General features: G+C 36.4%; 4 protein-coding genes and 1 long non-coding RNA gene across 6 annotated transcripts; 4 read left to right on the top strand and 1 right to left on the bottom strand.

Annotated features, from left to right (window-relative positions):
• Positions 1 to 215: 215 nt before the first annotated feature.
• On the top strand, positions 216 to 3,573 carry LOC133682356 (RGG repeats nuclear RNA binding protein A-like). Of its 2 annotated transcripts, none has more exons than XM_062105667.1 (8): positions 216 to 370; positions 471 to 778; positions 1,048 to 1,363; positions 1,466 to 1,531; positions 1,681 to 1,810; positions 2,276 to 2,431; positions 2,528 to 2,584; positions 3,065 to 3,573. In XM_062105667.1, exons 2-8 carry the CDS (start codon positions 592 to 594, stop codon positions 3,272 to 3,274), a joined length of 1,122 nt encoding a protein of 373 aa, XP_061961651.1. In that variant the 5' UTR covers positions 216 to 370; positions 471 to 591; the 3' UTR covers positions 3,275 to 3,573. The 2 variants fall into 2 exon arrangements, with proteins under 2 accessions (XP_061961651.1, XP_061961652.1); XM_062105668.1 differs by having other exon boundaries at positions 243 to 374.
• Positions 3,574 to 6,238: 2,665 nt separating this feature from the next.
• Positions 6,239 to 9,498, bottom strand: LOC133681806 (ras-related protein RABD2a-like). Its single transcript, XM_062104957.1, has 8 exons — positions 9,311 to 9,498; positions 8,320 to 8,392; positions 8,015 to 8,062; positions 7,872 to 7,919; positions 7,644 to 7,715; positions 7,395 to 7,550; positions 7,145 to 7,248; positions 6,239 to 6,559 (listed from the first exon to the last, which is right to left on the bottom strand). Exons 1-8 carry the CDS (start codon positions 9,322 to 9,324, stop codon positions 6,463 to 6,465), a joined length of 612 nt encoding a protein of 203 aa, XP_061960941.1. The 5' UTR covers positions 9,325 to 9,498; the 3' UTR covers positions 6,239 to 6,462.
• Positions 9,499 to 10,397: 899 nt separating this feature from the next.
• LOC133681357 (uncharacterized) lies at positions 10,398 to 13,330 on the top strand. The gene is made up of 5 exons (XR_009836504.1): positions 10,398 to 10,825; positions 11,081 to 11,185; positions 11,321 to 11,431; positions 12,188 to 12,760; positions 12,860 to 13,330. It is a non-coding gene; the product is annotated as an uncharacterized LOC133681357 (long non-coding RNA).
• Positions 13,331 to 15,042: 1,712 nt separating this feature from the next.
• LOC133682062 (uclacyanin-3-like) lies at positions 15,043 to 15,995 on the top strand. The gene is made up of 2 exons (XM_062105304.1): positions 15,043 to 15,272; positions 15,425 to 15,995. Exons 1-2 carry the CDS (start codon positions 15,113 to 15,115, stop codon positions 15,844 to 15,846), a joined length of 582 nt encoding a protein of 193 aa, XP_061961288.1. The 5' UTR covers positions 15,043 to 15,112; the 3' UTR covers positions 15,847 to 15,995.
• A 1,517-nt stretch (positions 15,996 to 17,512) lies between these two features.
• Positions 17,513 to 19,737, top strand: LOC133681642 (protein mago nashi homolog). Its single transcript, XM_062104734.1, has 3 exons — positions 17,513 to 17,801; positions 18,250 to 18,426; positions 19,355 to 19,737. The coding sequence occupies exons 1-3, from the start codon at positions 17,580 to 17,582 to the stop codon at positions 19,412 to 19,414; spliced, it is 459 nt and encodes a 152-aa protein (XP_061960718.1). The 5' UTR covers positions 17,513 to 17,579; the 3' UTR covers positions 19,415 to 19,737.
• Positions 19,738 to 21,357: the final 1,620 nt, after the last annotated feature.

Here is a 21,357-nt window from a genome sequence, read left to right as displayed (position 1 = left end):
TTTATTTTTAACAAATAAATATATAAATCTACTATAGATTTATTTATTTTTTTAATTTGTGAGCAAAATCCTATCTCTACTACCAGCAAAAACTGTGGGCGAAGACATCATCCTCGGCTTGATTCTGAAAAACGACAAGTCCAAAACTTGTTAAACCTATAGAATAAAGAAACCTCACTCTCATAAGCATGGTCGGTCACTCCACCCTTTCTTATCTCGAAACTGGCATAGCCGTAAATATATCCAATAACCAGCACCTAAAGAGAAACGCTCCCTCTTTAATATCAACGACAAAATAAAAATAGAAGAGAAAATCACTACACTACTCTAAACAGCAGCAGCCCGTCTCCAACAACATTAAGATCCCATAGTAGGTCTCCCTCTCTCTATCTCGCTGTCTCTCTTGCGGCTAGGGTTTTTCTTTTCCTCTCTCTCTCTCTCTAACTTTATTGGGTTCTTTATTCTTTCAGATCTAGATTCATGATAAAACAAGAAACGATAAATATGGAGGTCTTGTTACCTTAGGGTTTCGTGGAGGTGTTTTTTGTGGCGTGTTAGTTTGATTGTTGCTGAGATTTTTGTTTATCGGAAATGGCGATGATCAATCCTTTTGATTTATTGGTTGATGACGCCGAGGATCCATCTCTCATCGCTGCTCTAAAGCCGGTGGTTTCTCCTCCCGCTGCAGCGGCTACTAAGAAAGGTCCAGCTCAGACTCAACCTAAACCCGCTCCTGCTGCTAAGCTCCCTTCCAAGCCTCTTCCTCCTTCACAGGCTGGTCAGTTATTATTATTTTTGTTCATCTTGTTGTTTGTGTGTGGATTTAGTTTTTTTTTTGTGTGTGAAAATTTGTGATTTATTAATTATCGTGAAGAGGTTTTTTTTATTTACTATTTTTTTAGAATGAGCAAAATTAATGTATAAAAAATGTATGCTTGATGACTTAGCATGTTTTCATTTTTTGTGGCCATGTGGTTTCAAAATATGATATCTCCGTATCCGTGTGTGTGTGAATGTGCTAATTTTTGTCTGTTTATATTTATGTAGTGAGGGAAGCGAAGACTGAAGGTGGGAGAGGAGGCGGCCGAGGTGGTGGTGGAGGAAGAGGATATGGGCGTGGCCGTGGGGGATATAATAGGGATTTCAACAACAATGAGAGTTCATTCGGTAACTCTGGAGCACCAGCTGTTCAAGGTGCTGCTGAAGATGGAGATACTGCAAAGACTTTTGAATCACGTGGATATGGTGGACCTCGTGGTGGTGGTTTCCGTGGTGGCCGTCGTGGGGGTTTTGGCAATGAAGAAGTTGGTGAAGGAGAGCGTCCTCGTCGAATTAATGAACGTTGGAGTGGGACTGGACGTGGGTGGGTACTTTTTTATGATAGTTTGTGTTTGTTTGTCATATTTTTATCATTTATAATATGCCATGTGTTCATGAATCTAAATTGACTTCTGTATACATGTAGAAATGAGATGAAGCGTGAAGGCTCTGGTCGTGGGAACTGGGGAACTCCGACTGATGAGCTTTCCCAGTAAGTTTTATAAAACCAACCAACATTTTATATGTCCATGTGTCTTTAATTTCCACTGTAAAAGTCTTATATTTCTGTTATACTTGTTGAAGAACTACTTCATTTCAAGAATAGTTGGGCACTGATATTTTTTTTTATTATTATTTTAGGGTAACTGAGGAAGCTGCCAATGAGGGTGAGAAGAATTGGGGTGATGACAAGCCTGTGGAGGAAGCAGCAGCAGATAGGAAAAAGGAGAACCCTTCGAGTGAACCTGAAGAGAAAGAACCAGAGGATAAGGTGAATGCACTCTGTAGTAATTAGATGTTTTGTCTGTCCTCCATATCACCTTGTTGTATTTTGTTTTTTTCTGCTCTGGGGAGAGCTTGCATGACATTCATGGTTTCATTATTGATATCGGAATGTATAGGATGAATGAGTAGAGGCATACAAATATTGACAAGTTCTGTCCCTTGTCACATTTTTCAATTTAGGCAGTTGGGAATTTTGTAATTGGTTGGACTTGGTGTTACTGTTTCTGATTTATCTATTTTGAGAGTATTTCGCGATATTAATTCTGGTGTTTGGTGCGAGTGTTGAACTTTTTTGTATAAGAGCTCCAGCTCTAGGGCACTCAATGACTAACTTTTCAATCAAAACCTATTCAAGCAACTACAATTCTAACATTGATCGTTCAATTAGTGTTATAAGAAACTTTTACCATTTTGAAAGGACGACTTGTGATACTTTGTTCTTTCTATTCAGGTGATGACTCTTGAAGAGTATGAGAAGGTGCTGGAAGAGAAGAGGAAGGCCCTGCAGGCACTTAAGACAGAAGAAAGAAAGGTTGATGCTAAAGAGTTTCAATCCATGCAGCAGCTTTCGAACAAGAAGGAAAACAACGATGTCTTTATTAAATTGGTAGAGTACTGTTCTCTGTTAAAGCTTTTAAATTCCCATTGGTTTTATACCAATGTCTGTCCTTTGAATATCTTTGCAACTATTTCTATATTCAAGGGTTCCGACAAGGATAAGCGGAAAGAGGCGTATGAGAAAGATGAGAAAGCTAAGAAGGTATTCATGCGAGCCCATGTTTCTTCGCCTTTTTTTCGTACGTACTAACATATAGGCTCTGGAGAGCACTTTGACGAGTTTGCTTTGTTCTTCAGGGCATCTTTTGCGTTTTTTTTCTTTCCTTTCTTTCATTTTTATTTGCTGTACCTGTCTGTTATTGTTGTTTTTGCTGATGGATTTGATGATGGCCATCAAATAAGCTGGCCAGCATGTGAATTTGTTGGTTGTATGTTGTAATAGGCACTTCCAGACATTACCTTCCTGTTCTTCTGAGGAATCTAAACAATGGTTCGTTTGTCTTCTTGTTTGGACTGCATGGGAGTTGCTATTGATAACCATCTATGAACTGTCTTGAGTGGCATTTTTTTTCCCATGAAAACTGCAATTGTTTTGGTTTTGCCTTGTTTAATTCACACTTTGCTCACATGATATAGTTTGGATTATTGCTAACCATCATCCTAACTGCTTTGATGATCTTAGTCTGTCAGCATTAACGAGTTCTTGAAGCCTGCTGAAGGGGAGAGGTACTATGGCTCAGGCGGTCGGGGTCGGGGTCGTGGCCGCGGAGCAAGAGGTTTTGGCAATAGAGACGGAATGAGCAGTGGTTTTGGCAATAGAGATGGAATGAGCAGCGTGCCAGCCCCTTCCATTGAAGATCCTGGACAATTCCCAACCTTGGGTGGCAAATGAGATGTTCCAGAACCCCTGCTTAGAATCTCTGTGTCTATCCATTTTTGGGTTCTTTTCTTCAATCACGCACAGGAAATTGACTGGAATAACATGGTTTCCTGTATCAAAAGATCTATTTTTATTTTTATGCTTTACTATGTATATTTCAGTTGTTTCTTTGGTTCCCCCTGCAGTCTCCTCTTGCTGTTATGCAATCATCTTACTGAGAATTTGGGGAAAGTCGAGACATGTTATTTATGACTAGAAATTGCTACTCAGTTTTGTTTTGAAATAGATGAACCCTATTTTTCCAAGAAAAAGTTCTGCTTCTTTCTGCTAGCATCTCCAGTGTTTTGCCACCGAAGCACACCATATGCGAATATGAAGGTTTCTGGACGCGAAGTGACAAAACTGCTATCTAGAGCAATGAAAGTGTGCTTTATATGCGTAGTATATGACTTGGAAAAACGTTGTTTCAGTCAAATAAATTTTATTCATAAATTTGTTTTTCATTCAACAAAATTGAGGTTACCTGATTTTACTAAATTACACTTGTTTCAGCGTTACCATGCCTTGTGTTTTATTCATGTCATGTCTACGAAGAAGTTGGTCTTGGACCATTTACAGTCAGGAGATTTTTTTTTTATCAAAGAAATATTTTTTTTATTTTTTATTTAAAACTTTTTCAGAAAAAAAATGAAGAATTTAAAAAAAGTAGTGAAACTACAATGAAAAACAGTAAAAATAGTGAATGGTCCGTGCTCTGTAGGAATCTACTGGGATTGCTCATTTCAGACGCCTCTTCTTCTTCTCTCTTTCCTTCCTGTAAAAAAACACCAACATCCCTTTCTTTTTTTCTCCTCTCAACTCTTTCTCCTCTCTTTCACGCGCTGGAATCTATGGGGACAAAATACCCGCTGCCGCTGCCGCTGCCAGTGATTGAATAATTAGTGTACCAGAGAAGTACTGTGTGCCAGCCAATATCTAGAGCTTTGTACTGTCAATTGGGACGCAATACCAGCTGCCATGCGAGTTCATTCGAATGCTTGTCACACCCTAGTACAACGATCTTGATTGGCGATTATGCAGCTTAGGATTCGTCAAAAAAAAATTTAAAAAAATTATGCAACTAAAGACACGAAATGGAAAGCAACCATCGTGGGGCCGCGCATACCGAAAAGTTTCTGCATATCTTGTTCCTTGTAGTACGATCTCAGGCCCAAATATCATAGTTTTTAAATCCGATCTGGTGATTGACCTCGTATAATAACCAGGTTATAGGTCAGATAAGTTGATCTGAGTCAAACCGGGTCAACCCAAAAAAAAGCTTAGATTATGACCTTTACTTCCCAGTAGTTTTATCTCCGCTTTTTTTTAACAAATTGAATAATGAAGAAATTAACTTCAACTTCAATTGTCCTATTTTTCCTTCCTTCCCCTGTCCTGATTTCCCTTTCTTTCCCTCTCCTCCTTTTCTTCTAAAGCCAGACTCAATGGTCCTTGACATAAAAACTTTCGAAACCATAATCCCCTCTTGTTTCCTATCTTTCACAATCCCCAACCTTGTACTACCAACTCACCTCCTCTGAGTTGCAGTCCTCGACTCTCCAATCCAACTCACCAAGTCTCCTCAAATCGCGGCTCTCTTGGTCTCTTAAACCCGTGAACCAGACTAGATTTTCTCAACCGAATCAGGTCACCTCCAGCTCCTCTTATTCTCTCCTGGAATCTCACAGCTCATATTGATTGGCAACAATCGAATCAACAGCTCTGATTCATTTCCATTGACTTACCACAAAAGAGACGATGCCCAGTATGTAAAAAGTCTTGAAAATAGTTTAAAGCCTTTGTTTTTTTCTTTATCTCCTAAAGTTAATGTTAAAGATGCGATTTTTGATGGCTCTGTTTTGGACGATGCTTTGATTCATCTTCATTGAAAATAATTTGATTGTAGTGTGGTTTTAATCGTAAACAACGTCGTTACATATATATATATATATATATATATATATATATATATATATATATATATATATATATATATATATATATATATATCAGTCGGGTCTCACCCGGGTTTGACCGGGTGGACCGGGTCCCGGGTCGACCGGGTTTCGCTGGGCCAATTTCCAAACGGGTTTTTGCCTCCATCCGGACCGGTCCCAGTCCCGGGTCGGCCGGGTCCCAGATCGACCCACCGGGTCGGTCCGGGTTTTAAAACTCTGCCTAACATACCGAACCTTGGTGGGGTTGGGAGGTGGCGGCAGCCTGGTGATACATCGACGGAAACATGATGGTTTACCGGAGAAATAAATTTACTCAACTATGCTTTAAAGGCTCATTCAAATTAGAGATAATCATCCTCCCTACACTCGGCCCATTCACACATTGACACAGAAGAAAATCGATGCAACTCTTACACCCTGCTCATCCTTAACAGAGAGCCCAGGGACGCCATCGATCTCTTGGGTCATATTAACTTTCGGGGCTAGATTGGCATCAATCCGTAACCAAATAGTCAAACAAGGAGCCACCTTCTGAGCAGGCATCTGACTCATACTGGCCAGTAGCTACCTCCATATCTGAAGTTCACCCACGACAATATTGGGTATTTTCCCGGAGTTGTCCAAGGATACCGTTTCCCTTTCCTTGATGGTGAGAATCACCCCGGATAGAATTTTCCTTTCGAAACCTTGCGCAAATTATCAATTATCACGATCTCCAAATATTATATACATGTTCTGCTTCGTCCTACACTCTAGAATCCCTCCTTGTTTTGGACTCGGTTGTTTGAAAAAGGAGTTGGACAACTAGCGTTGAATAAACTTTATCCATCCCAAACTTGGCCAATATAACGGAAAGAAACATATTCATTTATTCATGTGTTTGAACCTCACACTTGAGCGAAAAAACAAGATAACCACAGAACTGAAAACATGCAATAACGAGCTTAGAGGCACGTCTGGTTTTAAAGAGTGGGTCAAATAAGGAACAATCTTGAATATCTATTACTTTGTACAAACCAAATGTGTTTAAAGAACAGACCTTGAAACAGTTTACATGAACTTAAATGAGGGAAATTGATAATAATGTCGACTTCAAATAGGATTTAAGTGAATGAGAATAAAAGAAAGGCCGAAAGGGTATCTTACAAATAATGGTTGAGCCAATGGACAAGGCCAAAGAAAATTCATCGTACTTCTTTTGGCTCAAGATGAGCAGCAGCCGCCCTTCTGTTCAACAGGCTGTCCTTTGAACTGCACTGTTGAAGGTTTTGCATTGTTCATGGCTGGTTGGCTCGCCATTCTGGATTGATAGGAAGTTTAGAGCATGAGATATGTTACATTAAAGATACAAGCAAGTGCACAAATAGCCAACAGCGATGACCAAATCATGAAATTTCATCTATTCTTGAACATCTTACCACTGATTCTAGACATGACAATTGGCATAATCAAACCTAAAAACAAGGATTGGAAACAAGCACCTAACACGGCATTACCTATCAACCAGAATATCTGGTTCACTGCCTTTTATGGTAGTTTGGATCAAATTGAACATGTTTAGAGCTCATTTAAATCCAATCATCCTGCATTTAATCTCCATTTGTTCATCACACTAGCTTTTGACTTGAAAGGTTTGATAGCCAGATCACAGTTCACACATGCAAATAAGCCATTTATGGACTTGTTCCTAAAGCTAGCAAATCAGACTAGTGCAATTACTTCAGTTCAAGCGACATTTGCTACTCAAAAACTTCTTTAATCTGTGTCAAATGCATGAAAAACTTGAGAATAAGCATCTTACTCATAGACTTGTCTTACATGACTTCTTTTCTTTTTGGAGAAAAGGTGGGTTCAATGTTAACGTAAGAAGATAACAGAACAGTACCTATCCTTGATTGCAGCAGACATGGCCATGAAAGCTTGTTCCACATTAGTGGCATCTTTTGCACTAGTTTCCATGAAAGGTATCCCAATCTCATCAGCAAAAGCCTATAGAGGACAAAAAGGATGGAGATGAGAGGTGGGAAGGGAAGAAAAAGTTTTAAGTGTAATATCTATAGCTTGATCAGGATGAATACACACATGCCTATACACAGCTTATAACAGTTCACTAGATAAAGAAAAACTAGCTCTACCTTTGCCTGCTCATATGACACAACTTTATTTGAAGTGAGATCAGACTTGTTTCCAACCAGAAGTTTGTTCACATTATCACTAGCATATCGATCAATTTCATTGAGCCACTGCTTGACATTGTTGAAGCTCTCTTGGTCTGTCACATCATAAACAACCTACAAAACCCCCCAGGGAAGAGATACGTTAAAAGAAGAAAACACTAGGTGAAATCAAAGTACAAAGAGGATTAGGAGAACATGATCACCCACTATGATACCATGTGCCCCACGGTAGTAGCTGCTGGTAATCGTTCTAAATCGTTCTTGCCCAGCAGTATCCCACTACATGTCAAACAAAACACAATCAAACAATTATATAATTAAATGAGAAAACGCCAAGTGCTAAAAATTCAAAGCCCCACACTTTATCAGCAATATATGATTGTGATAGATAAAGAATATGGCAATCTTGATGTCCAGAAAAAACAGAGTACATACAATTTGGAGTTTTATGGTCTTCCCATCTTGCTCCACAGTACGTATTTTCTAGCAAAAGAAGACAAAAATGAAATCAGTAATATGGTACAATAGTTATGACTTTGCCAAGGAGAGTTGTTATGGAATTCCGAGGATTAACTTACAAAGTCAACCCCAATGGTGCTTATATAACTCTCAATATATGAATCATCCTGCATCACATAAATTATGGATTTCTCAAATGTAAGAGATACAACCCCCAAAGAACTCGATAAACTTAACTGCATGTGTCTACAGAGAAAATAAAATAATGTGTGGGCATATTAATTTTCCTCCATGGTTGTAGCATTTCGGTTTCTTATGTCCAGTGCATAAACTTTTTGTCAGAAAAGAATCGCATACATAAAGACTACTAAACCCAATAAACAAACATTTCAAATATTCACTATAAAAACAGTTTTGGACCTACAGCAAATCTCAGAAGGAGACAAGATTTGCCAACACCAGAATCGCCAATGAGAAGGAGCTTGAACAAGTAATCACTGCAAACGAATGAAAAGAGATATTAGAGCTCTATCAAAATGTAGGTTGCAAAAGTAAAATAGTGCTGCAACCAATAGCTCTTGAAAAGAATGAAACACGTCAATGAGCGCTGGACCATTCAACTCTTCTTTTTTTCTTTTTTAAGCATTGGAGGGGGAGGGGAGTTGAGCATCCGGGATATGGACTCAAAATTCAGTGACAATTGACGATAAGAGTGACCCTCCACAGATGCTAGTTTTCATATTTAGAAACTCCTGACATACCTTATAAACTTCAAACGGAAAAACAAAACTTTTTTTTTTCGTCATACAACAGAGGAGTATCAATTCAAAATCCCTCTTGTTACCATTGCCATCATCGCTACAGACAGCATTACAGACTATAGTCAATCAAAAGCATCAAGAGCAATGAAAACAAAAGAAACTCAACCCCATTTCATCTCACACTCCATTGCATACTAAGTTTGGAAAATTCAATTCCAATAATCAGCTCACGCAACATTCGCCACAACTACGAAAACGTGCACGCATCTAAAACATACACACAACAAAATTATCTGCCATAGTTTAATCCTGAATGCTTTAGCGCTTTTCCTTGGCGCCCTAAACCTTCATCAAAGCTCAAACTTATGATTGGAAAAAACACATACAAATTAATCAAGCGACACCCGGCATGAATCAAACCTATATTCAATCACGTGCTATTAATTAATCTTAGATAATCTTTGCCTGATCAGCCCGATTAGTGGATCATAACACATAAAATTTCATTCAAATCCATGGATCTACAACAAGAGCTCCTGCTTCTAGGTTTTAGAGACCAGGTTTCCGCATCCAATCCAAAAACAGATAATGAGATTAAATCAAAACCCTAGCCTGTGTTTAATGTGATTGATTATTGTTAGAATAGTAACTTACTACTCAGGATTCATGATCAGGTCGTCTTGTATTTTTTCTATAGAAGTAGAGGCTTCCGTATTCCGATTATTCTCCGGCGAGTTAATCACCGTTGAGATGCCTCTTCACAGATTGATCGTCGGTGCATATAAGCGCAAGAAGAATACAACGAACGCGAGCGAGATAATACAAAGATTATACAACGAAAGCGATAACGAGCATTAATAGCATTCGGTTCGACAGTAGGACTAGGTTGGGCTTGAGCTTTCAAATCTTTTAGATTATTGGGCCCGATTTCAAATTTTGACTGGATTTTAAACGTGCCTAGTTGTTTCATAACCAAGATATATGGGCCGCCAATCTTTTAACTAATGGGCCCGATTTCAAAATTTGATTGGAAATTATTCAAGATATACGGACCTTCGACCCATAAAAAGGGGCTTGCACTCGGGCTTGTCGTTCTCTTTTATAGAGAGATCCAAGGTAACATGCCCTGAGTAACATGGAGGAGAGCTTGGTTTTTGCCTGCCGTAATGCTAGAGTTAACAAAACCAAAAAAATAAAATAAAAAAATACACCTCCATTGCAAATATAGTTGTGCTACGAAACAAAAAAACGAGCAACAAAAAATTGACCGTAAACGTAAATGACAGACATGTAATGTCGTCTAACATTAGAGGTTATTGTCCGACAAAAATTAGAAAAGAAACTTTTTTATCACTAAACAAACCCTAATCATATTACTCATATAACTCAAACCTCAGTTCATGATAAAAAATTTATTTTTTAAAAAAATTTATCCTTGAATATTTTTACTAATTAACTAAATTGCTTTTAAACTAACAAAATTTATTAAATTAAAATAATTTCCACGTAATTTAATTTTAAACATAAAATAGGGTTTATATAATTTAATTTTACACTTAAGTTAAATAAATTGCCTAATTATAAAAATTGACATGATAAACTTTATATAATAATAATAATAATAATAATAATAATAATATCAACTAATTTTCTACCATTTTAATATTTTTAATCATGTTTAAAAAAAAGTTCTCCAATTTCAAAAATTTAGTCATGCTTCTTCCGCTACAGGGTCAAGAAATTTTGTTAAAGAAAGTGAAACTCTAGGGAGGTAGTACTTTAATCCTAATCTGCACTTGTATAGTCTTTTATTTTTTTGCACAGGTTCGTATTTAATTACTTGGTTCATTATGAAATACTAGATGTTGTTTCCCAGATGCTTGACTTGGTGCATATTTTTAGCTCAGGGCAAGCTCTTCAAGGGCTCCTTCAATCTCGAATGATGTTTATCGCTTTGTACAAATGGGGTTCTCTGAACAGTTGGTGATTCGAGCAATTAATGAAAACAGTATATCATCCTTCAATTCACTATCATCTCTCTCTGTTTTTTTTTATTATTATTATTATTATGATTCAAGCAATTGAAGAAAATGGAAATTCAAGCTTTTGGCCTCACTGTTTCCAGAGAAAGATGAAGCATCAATTTTGGATGCTCTTCTAACATACATTGTGAGTTGCCCTTTCGTCTAAGTACTCTGTCTCCATTATCTGTTTGTTTTTTTTTTTCTCCATTCAAAATCAGTTGAAAAGGTACAGTATATTTATTCCTTCGAAAATCTTTTTTCTCTTTTTCCAAAATGAAGGATGGGAAAGGATAAACTACATATTGGAATCAGCAATTTGGAATATAGGAAACAATTTTTGTATCACAAAAGAATTAATACTAGCTTTTATCATGTTCCTGCTTCTGTTGTTTTTGTGCAGGCTCTCGAAAGCTCCCTTGAAGAAAAACAATGTGTTTTCAGTGAACCAAATCCAAATTGAATCTGAAAGCAACTCGCCGGATAACCCTTATGAAGATAGCTGTTGGTGATTAAATTTTTCCAGGCCTTTAAATTTCTCCTTCTAATCATTTTAAAAAATAATTTCACACGGAGCTTTTCAAATATAATTTTGAGAGGAAGAGAAGCTTACCATGTTCTTTTCTTTTTTTGTGTAATTCAGGAAACAATGGATGATGTGTTAGAAAATGAGAATATGCTGCCACTGATGATGGATATGGTTACCTAGCTGAGGAGGTCTTGGGCAGCCACGAAGAAATGTGGTATGCTTATGGTATAATTTCTTTCAATTTCTATTTTGCTTTTACTACCAAAAGATGATTGTGAATTTAGTTGGCAAGACATGTTATTGTTATAAACTTGCCATGATACATATGAGGCTTTGTGTTATTAAATTATCGCTACACTGTTCTTGTGTATTTGCTGAAAACAATTTGGATAATTTATGCTTCTATTAAATAAGGTGCATTTAAATCATTTTTAAACCTTGTGATTTCTTCTGATAGATAGATAGAAGCTGCAATATGATATGCATGACTCAAAATGAGCATAGCCTAACATCAACATTGAGCAAAGGTGTATTCTGGTAGTTAATGTACTTTCATTCAGGGAAGGTCATCACTGGAGTTATTTATCTCATGTACATCACCTGCATTTTCAATCAGAGTTCGACTTTAATTGCCTGTGTTTCTGCAAGACCAAGTTTTTTATCCTTCTTTCGGAGAATCAAAATGCTGGACTAGTTCCATCAGAGGAGATGGCTGCTGAATCTTGTCAAAAATTTGTATACATTATGTTAAAAACTATTTTCTGGGTGGCATAACCAAACTGGATCAGAAGACTTGTATACTAGGATATCTATGATTCTGGCTTGCTGTTTAATGCTTCATGCTGTTGCAAAACAGCTTCAGGTGTTGATAATTTTCTTCTTATCTCCATCTAACTATCTGGTTTGCATAAACATGCCTCGTGTGATTATTTATGTCCTCTTTAATCCACCATGAAGCAGATGTATTAATCCTAACTGCAGGTCCCCCTGCCCAAGTAACAGAGTTGACCGATTACATACATGATGCTCGAATGGAGAAGGAACACGCCCGCCATATTTTTATTATGAAAATGTGGCCTTTGCTCCCAAGGGGGGGGGGTGGAGCACAATGTCTTGCTTCTTGTATGATATTAAGCCAGAGTTTGTTGATTCCCTCCACTTTTGTGCTGCTGCCAGAAAAAGAGTTTATATTCATAACCGATTCCCTTCATTGCCAAGACAACCACTTTCTATACAAGAAGCTTTGACCTCAACCAGTAAATGGTGGCCTTCATGGGATCCAAGAACCAAGCTCAACTGCCTCGTCGTCACTGTTATCGGGAGTGCAAAACTCACTGAAAGGATGAAAGATCCATTGGTGAGCCTGCTCGAAGTGACAAACAGTGTGTGCTCCAAGAATGTAGGAAGTGGAATTTGATTTGGGTATGGAAAAACAAAGTAGCACCCCTAGAACCTGATGAATTAGAGATGCTGCTAGGATACCCCAGGTACCAGACAAGAGGTGGAGGGGTTAGTATTACAGAGAGATATAAAATACTGGGAAACTCATTTCAGGTTTGCACACGCTATCTTTTGCATTGTAATCTATGCTCTCCTTGTGCATATGTATGCATATGTATGAAAATAATGAGTCTAACTAAACCATTTTTTTAGGTTGACACAGTTGCTTGCCACCTTTCAGTTTTGAAAGATGTCTGTTCTCTGGTATTGGTGGAGCTGAAGTTGCTCTTCATCGACTTGGAATTCCTTTGAAAAATGTGGTATCTGTCGAGATTTCAGTTTCCAAAAGAGATGTTATCCGAAGTTGGTGGGAACAGACAAACCAAAAGGGAAATCTAATTGAGATTACAGACATACAAACAATCAATGGTTCTGATATTGAGACGTGGATCAGATCATTTGGGGGGTTCGATCTTGTCATTGGTGGCAATAGAGTGAGCCGAGATCGCCTTGAGGGTCAACATTGTTCTCTCTTTTATCAGTATGTTAGAGTTCTTGGCCTAGTTAGAAATATGATGTCGTGATATGATGCTTATTGAGTTAGCAATGTAGGGTATGACCAATTGGTTTCTTTGATAGAAATAATTTTTATGGGCATGACACTAAGAAAAAATTATTTCGAGAGATCCTAAAGCTTATTATGTTCTGCTTCCTAGTAATGGGTTAATCAATATGATTCTTGATTTAGATTAGATTTTATAAAAAAAAAATTAATTTGATATGACTTTATCAAAAAATTAAGTTAGCTTACTATTTAAGTTAAATCTTAAAAAAATCATAACTATGTTATTTTGTTTTTTAAAAAAGAAAAATTGAGCTAAACCATTTAATATATAATCCCAACTTTGTTTATGGGCATATCGAAATAATTTTTTCTTTGATAGAAAACAAATTAAGAGTACCCAGGTGGTATTAGATAAAGAAGATTGTTTATAATTCAAGGAACAATACAGGGGGTGATGTCAAAGTGTGGGTGTATTTTCCTTGTACATGTATTTAAGTGGCGTGGCATGATGGTAAAAGGTTTGAGATCTGCAAAGTATGTTTCAAATTCGAGTTAGGACGTGCATCTCTTGTAAAAGTTTAGAACGGTCAGGATTTTACTCACTCATCTAGACTTATAAAATATATTTTTTAAAGAGTTGGAATTTCCTCGAATCATATATAAAAAAAAAAAGTATCTAATACACCATCACCTGTCTAACTTCATGATTTTGGGTCTTAAAAATAAAATTCAAAACATCTTTGCTCTATCTTGAGTGTGATGAAGCGAACTTACGGTAGACACTAGTAGCGAAGGTAGAAATAAGAAAATGTGGGGGCAATTATTATCTGGACCAATATGACAAGTTAAATATTATAAAAGGACTAAAGGTGAAATTACTTTAAGAAATTATCGGTCCCTAATTTGAGAATATTTTACATGATTAAGCACGATTCTAAAGGGGAAGTTAATCATTGAAAATACACGTATCCTGGTCCACTGATGCGGCTAGTTTTTCTTGCTCTACACCCTAATTATGGCGACCTCTTTAGTTTAGAGAAAGAAAATTAAGGCACGGCAATAAGTTTAATTCATGCATCAACAACCCACCACCAACTCATAAATCCAGGGTCAACATATGAACACACACTTGCCAACCTAATATATATCTGCATCATGATTTTCTTATCAGTGTAGTTGGTGGCATTTGATAGAATAATGATTAAAAATGAAAGACATTATTTTTTGGAAAGTTGCAGTTTTTCAGCAGAGGAGAGGTTATAATGGCAAACTGGCTTGGCTTGGCTTTCGTCTTACAGTACCCTGCATGGCGTAATTGTTTAGCCATAGCTTTCTTTTATTTCTTTCTTTACTGTTAGATGATGATTATAGACAGCTTTGGATTAATTTACACGATTTTAAAAATGCATTTCGTACATTGAATCGATGCATTTAGAAGAATAAATAAATTATACTAGATATCGATCTCGAAGTTTGAATTCAAGAAATAAAGGGAGGGAGAAAAGTATTCTTTTTAGCCACCAAACTAACTTAGTAAACCCTAATTTGAATAGACATAAGTGATATTAACAAAGGAGCCAGACCGTGCAAGCCCTAGGCAAGTCAGCTGTGCAGAAGCTGAATTTATCAAAGCATTAGGTAGACAGAAAAGGGTGGGGAGAAGAGTTGTTAATTTTAACCACTATATTCTTTGATTCCAGACAGGGAAGTTGGTTACATGTAACAGGTAATTATATGGGTGTCAGGAGAAGACTCTCTCCTTTCAATAAAATAATTCCTTCCTCGTCAACAAATATACCTCTAGCAGCCTATATAAGATAGAAGGTCTTGCCTCCCCTTTCAGCTTAGCCACTAATTAACTACTCCTGTATTCTAGCTAGAGATTGTTAAGGCTTTCAGACATGGCCAATATTGCATCTGCTCTCCTAATTCTTGTGCTTGCCGCTCCAGCAGCTTATGCTGCTACAACGTACACTGTTGGTGACTCGTCCGGCTGGACCACGTTCGGAGATTACACCACTTGGGTTAGTGGTAAAACATTCACTGTTGGTGACTCTCTTCGTAAGTTCAATCCTTGTTTATTATGAGTTTTGAGTAGAATATTTAATTAGTGCCTTAATTATAACATTGCATAAGATCCAGTTTTTCGTTATGATATAAGACAGAGTAATTAATCAATTAACCATCATCTTACAACTTTGGAAAAAATCCAGTGTTCAAATATAGCTCCACACACACTGTGGCTGAAGTATCGAAAGACGACTACGATAGTTGCAGCACAAGTAATCTCGGGAAAACCTATACTGATGGAAGCTCAACAGTACCCTTGTCCACGGCTGGTCCAATGTACTTCATTTGCTCCACATCTGGTCACTGTTCCGGCGGCATGAAGCTAGCAATCACCGTTGTCGCAGCCAGTGGCACCCCAAGTACCCCCACCACACCTGCCCCTCCAGTCGACGATGGTTCAACCACTCCATCAACTACATCTGGCTCGCCACCTACAGCCCCATCAACCCCCGTCACACCACCACCACCATCGAAGGCTGATAATGGAGCCACCAGCATTTTATATAACATGATGCTTGGTGTCTTTCTTGTATTCGGAACAACTGTTGCATTGATGGGCCAGTGAAGAGGCAGTGCCATATTATCGTTGTTAATGTCCTTGTTATCATTGGGTTGAAGGTGGTTTTTTTCAATTTTTATTGGATGAGGGATGTGAAATTTATGTTTATTTATATATAATGTTCTTGAATAATTAATTTTTATTTATAAGCTCCATTATTTGTGTATATATGCAACAAATCATGCATGCATGTTCCTTGTAGCAAAAACCATTTGCTAGATGATTCTGAGGTGATTGAAAATATATGTTTTGCTTGGCATGTATCCTAAGGCCATGTTCTGTCAAATTGTCTTGGCGAATTAGACTTTATGATAAAGCATAACAACTGGACCAACACAACTGTCAAATGATTGCATCCATTGCTATGGCATGCGGAGTGCAATTTTCAAATGAATTAGGTCAAAGTATACATTTTAATATATGGGCGGCTATATATATATAATGGATGCCGTGCTGAAATAGATTAATGCTGAAGAAAAAGGATATGGCACAAATTAGCTGGAAAAAAAAAAGGTGTATATGGCCCAAACCATTTTCTCTTCTGCAGCCCCAAATTAAGATTTTTTTAAAAAAAAAAACACAAGGTATTCTATATTAATTTTCATGTAACAGATTAAATCCTTGAAATCAGCTTTACACAAGGTGTTTTACACTCTACAATCCGTGATCCCAAGAGTTTTTTATTAGCAGGAAGATTCAAATTTGAGACCTGGAGATAACAGAGCTCCACTCCATGTATCTGCTAGCCCAACCCTTGAAGTAAGAGAATACATCTTAAAAAGCATAAAAAGATTTTCATTGTGTGCCTGCCAATAAGGCCTGTATATCCTTAACTCAAATTACTCTATTTTAGAAGTGAGTAAGAAAATTAAAAATCTAATTAAGTTGAGAAAACTAAAAATAAAAAATAAAAAAAATCAAACTGTAAAAAAAAAAAACCAATTAAACCGATTAAAATTTTGAAAAAACCGATCAGTTCGGTTCGGTTTTAATTTTATAAGTCTGAAATTGAAAAAACAAAACTGAACCCAAACCATAAAAAAACCGAGTCAAACCGAAAAAACTGAGTCAAATCTAGAAAAACTGAGCCAAACTGAAAAAACGAGCAAAACCAGTTTGAATTCGTTTTTATCCTAAACAAATTATTTCCAATAAAAATATAAAAAATATCTTTAAAAACAATAAAATTAGGTGGCCACGTAATAATGAAATGAAAAGGAAATAAACATCCAAGAAAAAATAAGTCTTTGAAGAAAGTTTTTAAACTTTATTGCTTGGCAAACTATCCAAAAAATTTATAACTCTGAAACTTGTTTTGAATAGGGTTTTAAATTAAATTAAAAATAATATCAATTTGATCAAATTCAATTAATTCATTTGAGTTTTTAAACTTAATATTAACTCAAGCAAACTAAATTCAACTTTAATTTCAAATAATTTTAAAAAAATTGAGAAAAAATATTTTAATAGAAATAATTTAATTAAATTAATCCAGTGATAAAAAAAAAATTGAGTCTATCTCGGAAATAAAATAAAAATGTACAATCAATATTGCAATTCCCAACGTGGTTACTGTCAAAAGCTCATGATGGAGAAATGCTCAATAAGCCAAAACAATGGGCCGAGCCCATTAAAATCTATAAGCTTTGAACTTTAAGAGTGGGTTTCCATTTTTCCTTCTCTTTTCTTAGAAATAAAACAGAAGCACAAAGAGAGAGGAAGAGGAAGAGAAGGAAGCAATGGCAGCGATGGAGGAAGATAGCGGAGAGTTCTATCTTCGTTACTACGTTGGTCACAGAGGTAAATTCGGTCACGAATTCTTGGAATTCGAGTTCCGGCCTGATGGAAAACTCCGATACGCAAACAACTCTAATTACAAAAACGACACCATGATTCGTAAAGAAGTCTTCCTTACCCCCGCCGTTCTCAAAGAGTGCCGCCGCATCATCTCCGAGAGCGAAGTACTCCTCTCTCTCACCCTCCCTCTTTCTCTCTAACTTTTTACATCTATTGTTTCGCTTAGGGTTTTGTCTAATTTTTTCGGTCATGTTGATTACAAAATTTACAATCTTGCCATTGCTGTAAATAATTTTCTCTTTGTTTATTAGATATTTTATTTTCCTAGAGAACTCTTAGGATTGGATTTTAGCATATGAAATTTGTTAATTTCGAAGTTATAAGTAAATGCAGATGGAGCCTAGGGTTTTGGTTTGCCTTGTTTTTAACTAAATTACTTGAGCGTTGATTTTAACAAAAATCAATTCTTATTTTGCTTGCATTTAGCAAACATTTTTATAATTGTTTTCATGAATTTTCATGTACAAGAGCTAGAAAACTTCTTCTAAATTCTGACTCGTTGGCAGTTTAGATTTGGTTCTTTCATGTTTTTGAGATTCTTGGTTTCTTTAGATTATGAAGGAAGATGACAACAACTGGCCAGAGCCGGACCGAGTTGGGAGGCAAGAGCTGGAGATTGTGATGGGGAATGAGCATATTTCATTTACTACGTCTAAGATTGGATCACTTGTTGATGTTCACAGTAGCCAGGATCCTGAAGGGCTTCGCATCTTCTATTATCTTGTTCAGGTGATTGCAATTTATAAGCATGAATATCTCTTTGAATGTAGTGGTTAAAGCTTGCTCACAGTCATTGTGTGTAAATACTGTCTTGAACAGTAATTTGTATTTGTAACAAGGATTCTAACTGCGGGTTTACTTTCAAATGTGCTCATTCTTGAATTGCAAGTTACCCTTGTTAACATGCTGATATGTCGTTGTTAAATGGGGGAAATGCTGAGAAAGTAGGTGATATTGCTTCCCTGAAGAGGAAAATTATACATTTGCATCACAAGTAATATGTGTCATAATGATTTCAAACTGCACTTGCTTTTATGAAAGCCCGAGTAGTTTACAAGTTATGGTTTTATGTGCATGCTGCATTGTGGGATGAGGTGATTAATATGATTATCCATCAAAACTTTTGTGAGAAAAATACTTTATCTAAATCTGTGTATTAAGCAAGTAAATAAAGGGTTTGGAAACTTGTGTCTCGTTGTGGGGCTGTGAACTTGCTTGCCTGGATATTATATTTGTGTTCTTTGTTAAATGGAATCTATTGCCTTTGTCATGAAGGCATAATAGTTGTGTTTTGAAAGATAAATGCAAAAGCAAGGATTTTAAGCATTGTGTGCAGCAAGAGAGATTTTTAGTGTGGCTAGTTTCAAGTATCCAAAGCTTAAGGTGAGATGGATAGAGAGTTGATTTCTAAAGACAAACTGTTCTTGTACATTCACTAATTTACTGGGAAGTTTAATAGGGTTCATTTGGGCGTTACAGGATGTTAATGACAAACCAAGATTCTTATTTTCAAAATTCCAATAACCTTTTAATTTTTCATATTTTACCTTTAGATGTGCTTGTTAATATTGCCAATAGTGTCCCATTGCTTGTCTGGTTACCAACTTTTATTTTTTATTTTTTCTGGTGTTCTTATATGCATTTTATGTGGTTGCAGGACTTGAAGTGCTTTGTTTTCTCTCTCATCTCCCTTCACTTCAAAATCAAGCCCATATAACTACCATGGTCTCTACCATTCAATGTGTGCTTCAAGGGGCTGTTTTTGTGCACATCTGAATTGTCTGCTTTGCAGTAGGGTTTGTCATTTCAATGGTTACAGTTCCCTTTTCTTTTCTTTGTAGTTTTATCCGAGGCTGTCTAAGGTTTTATGAATACCTGGATTGAGGAATTATTTTGTTGGCTGGAATGCTAGAATGTTATGAAACCTTTGTGTCCGATCTCTGGCTGTGTCTGAAATATTTGGATATGTTAACGACTGAGATTTTAATTTCTGGATACTTTCAATTGTTCAGAATGTAGAGTATTGGCTCTTTATGTGAAGGTGGTGACTTTGCTAATTCATCCCATTACAGACTGTCAGGTGCAATGACTTTGAACTTGGTCATACATTTTCTGCTGTTGGCCGATAGAAATTTTTCTTATTGTTTGATCTATTCATCTAGTTTGCTGGGTCATTGACCTCTAGCATGCAATGGAATGAGATGGACCCCTTGAATGTAATACCCTTGTTGATAAACCAGAAATGGGAGTCACTACGCTCACAGGAGAAAATCTTTTAAGTGGAATGTTTAATTAAGAGCACCACTGTGGCCAGTTAGCATAGGCAATTAAGGATGCTGTGGTTTTTTCCATGTCATTATCAATACATTTTCCTTACATTTTCATTCCTGTCCCTTGCTTTCACCCTCTCTTCTCTGCTGGTTGGGTCTGTTGTGGCACTGTGTTACGTTAATTTTCTTGGCTTTAGGAAAATAGAAAGGGTTTTGTGTGGTATTGAGGGTGAGGCGGTGGAACCCTAAGTGGGCCTTAGTTTTGAGGGCCTCGCAGAAGTGAGGACTTGGTGACTGCCCCTCAGACAGGAGAAGGGGATAAGGATGATGGGCACAGTTAGAAGGAAGGAGAGCTGGAGATGAGTTGACTTGTTAGTTCAGGTCCTGATGGGTTAGGAGTAAGCCCAAACTAGTGGGCACTTAGCCAGTAAGGGAAGAAGATTGATGAACTAGGCCTGAGATACTATCCCATAAGCTCAACAACAAAAGCATTAAGCCCGATATTTAGGCCGATAGAAATATAATCAGGGGCTCTGACAATACTGCTCTCGTAATCTCTTGTGGATATTGCAAGTTTGGTTTGGATAATTTGTGTTGAGATACAACTAGAAAGGATTTTATTACGTGTTTGAATTGTATCAAAATTTGTGTTTAGTTAGTATTATATATATGTGTGTGTGTGTGTGTGTGTGTGTGTGTGTGTGTGTGTGTTTAATTTTAAAGAGACAAACAGGGTTTTGAATTGGATTTTTATATTTTCCAAACATAAAATACTTCTATTATCTGTTTCGTGTCATGATGATAATGTTTTTAAAATTATTTTTATATTAATTTTCTGGGTGAAATAAGTTCCATCGTGACAATTACTTTTGAACGCTTGCACACGTAAATCGCGATGGGAGGGAGAGCAGTCCTTGAGTAGGTTCCTTAAATGGTTGCTTAGTGTCTTGCAACAGCTAGTGAAATTTCTGATTAGAAAGAATGTTCTTATTTTAAGACGAAAGGGATATCTTCAAGTTAATTATAAGAAGATTGAGGTTAAGGACTCGTTCGTTTTATGAACAGCTTTCTATATTTTTATTTTTTTAATGTTTGTTTATTATTAAATAAAAAGTTGGGAAGTGAAAATGTTGATTTAGTTTTCAAAAAAATATATTTTTTTTTATTTTGAATGGAAAATACTTTATAAAAACTGTAAAAAAATAAAAAATATATATCTTATTACTTGTTAATTATATCAAATTTAGTCCTCAATTTTTTAATTATTATATATTTAATTTTAAATTTTTTTTAAACTTCACCCCTTGTAATCCAATTTAATTTAATTTTTATACCAATCTTGATTCATGTTTTTTTATTGTTATTTTTTTTTATTATTTTTAATTAAAAA

Source organism: Populus nigra, chromosome 2 (genome assembly GCF_951802175.1).
Source record: "Populus nigra chromosome 2, ddPopNigr1.1, whole genome shotgun sequence".
Classification (NCBI taxonomy): Eukaryota; Viridiplantae; Streptophyta; class Magnoliopsida; order Malpighiales; family Salicaceae; genus Populus; species Populus nigra.
The sequence above is the reverse complement of the archived record's forward strand: the minus strand, read 5'-3'. Positions and strand labels throughout refer to the sequence as shown.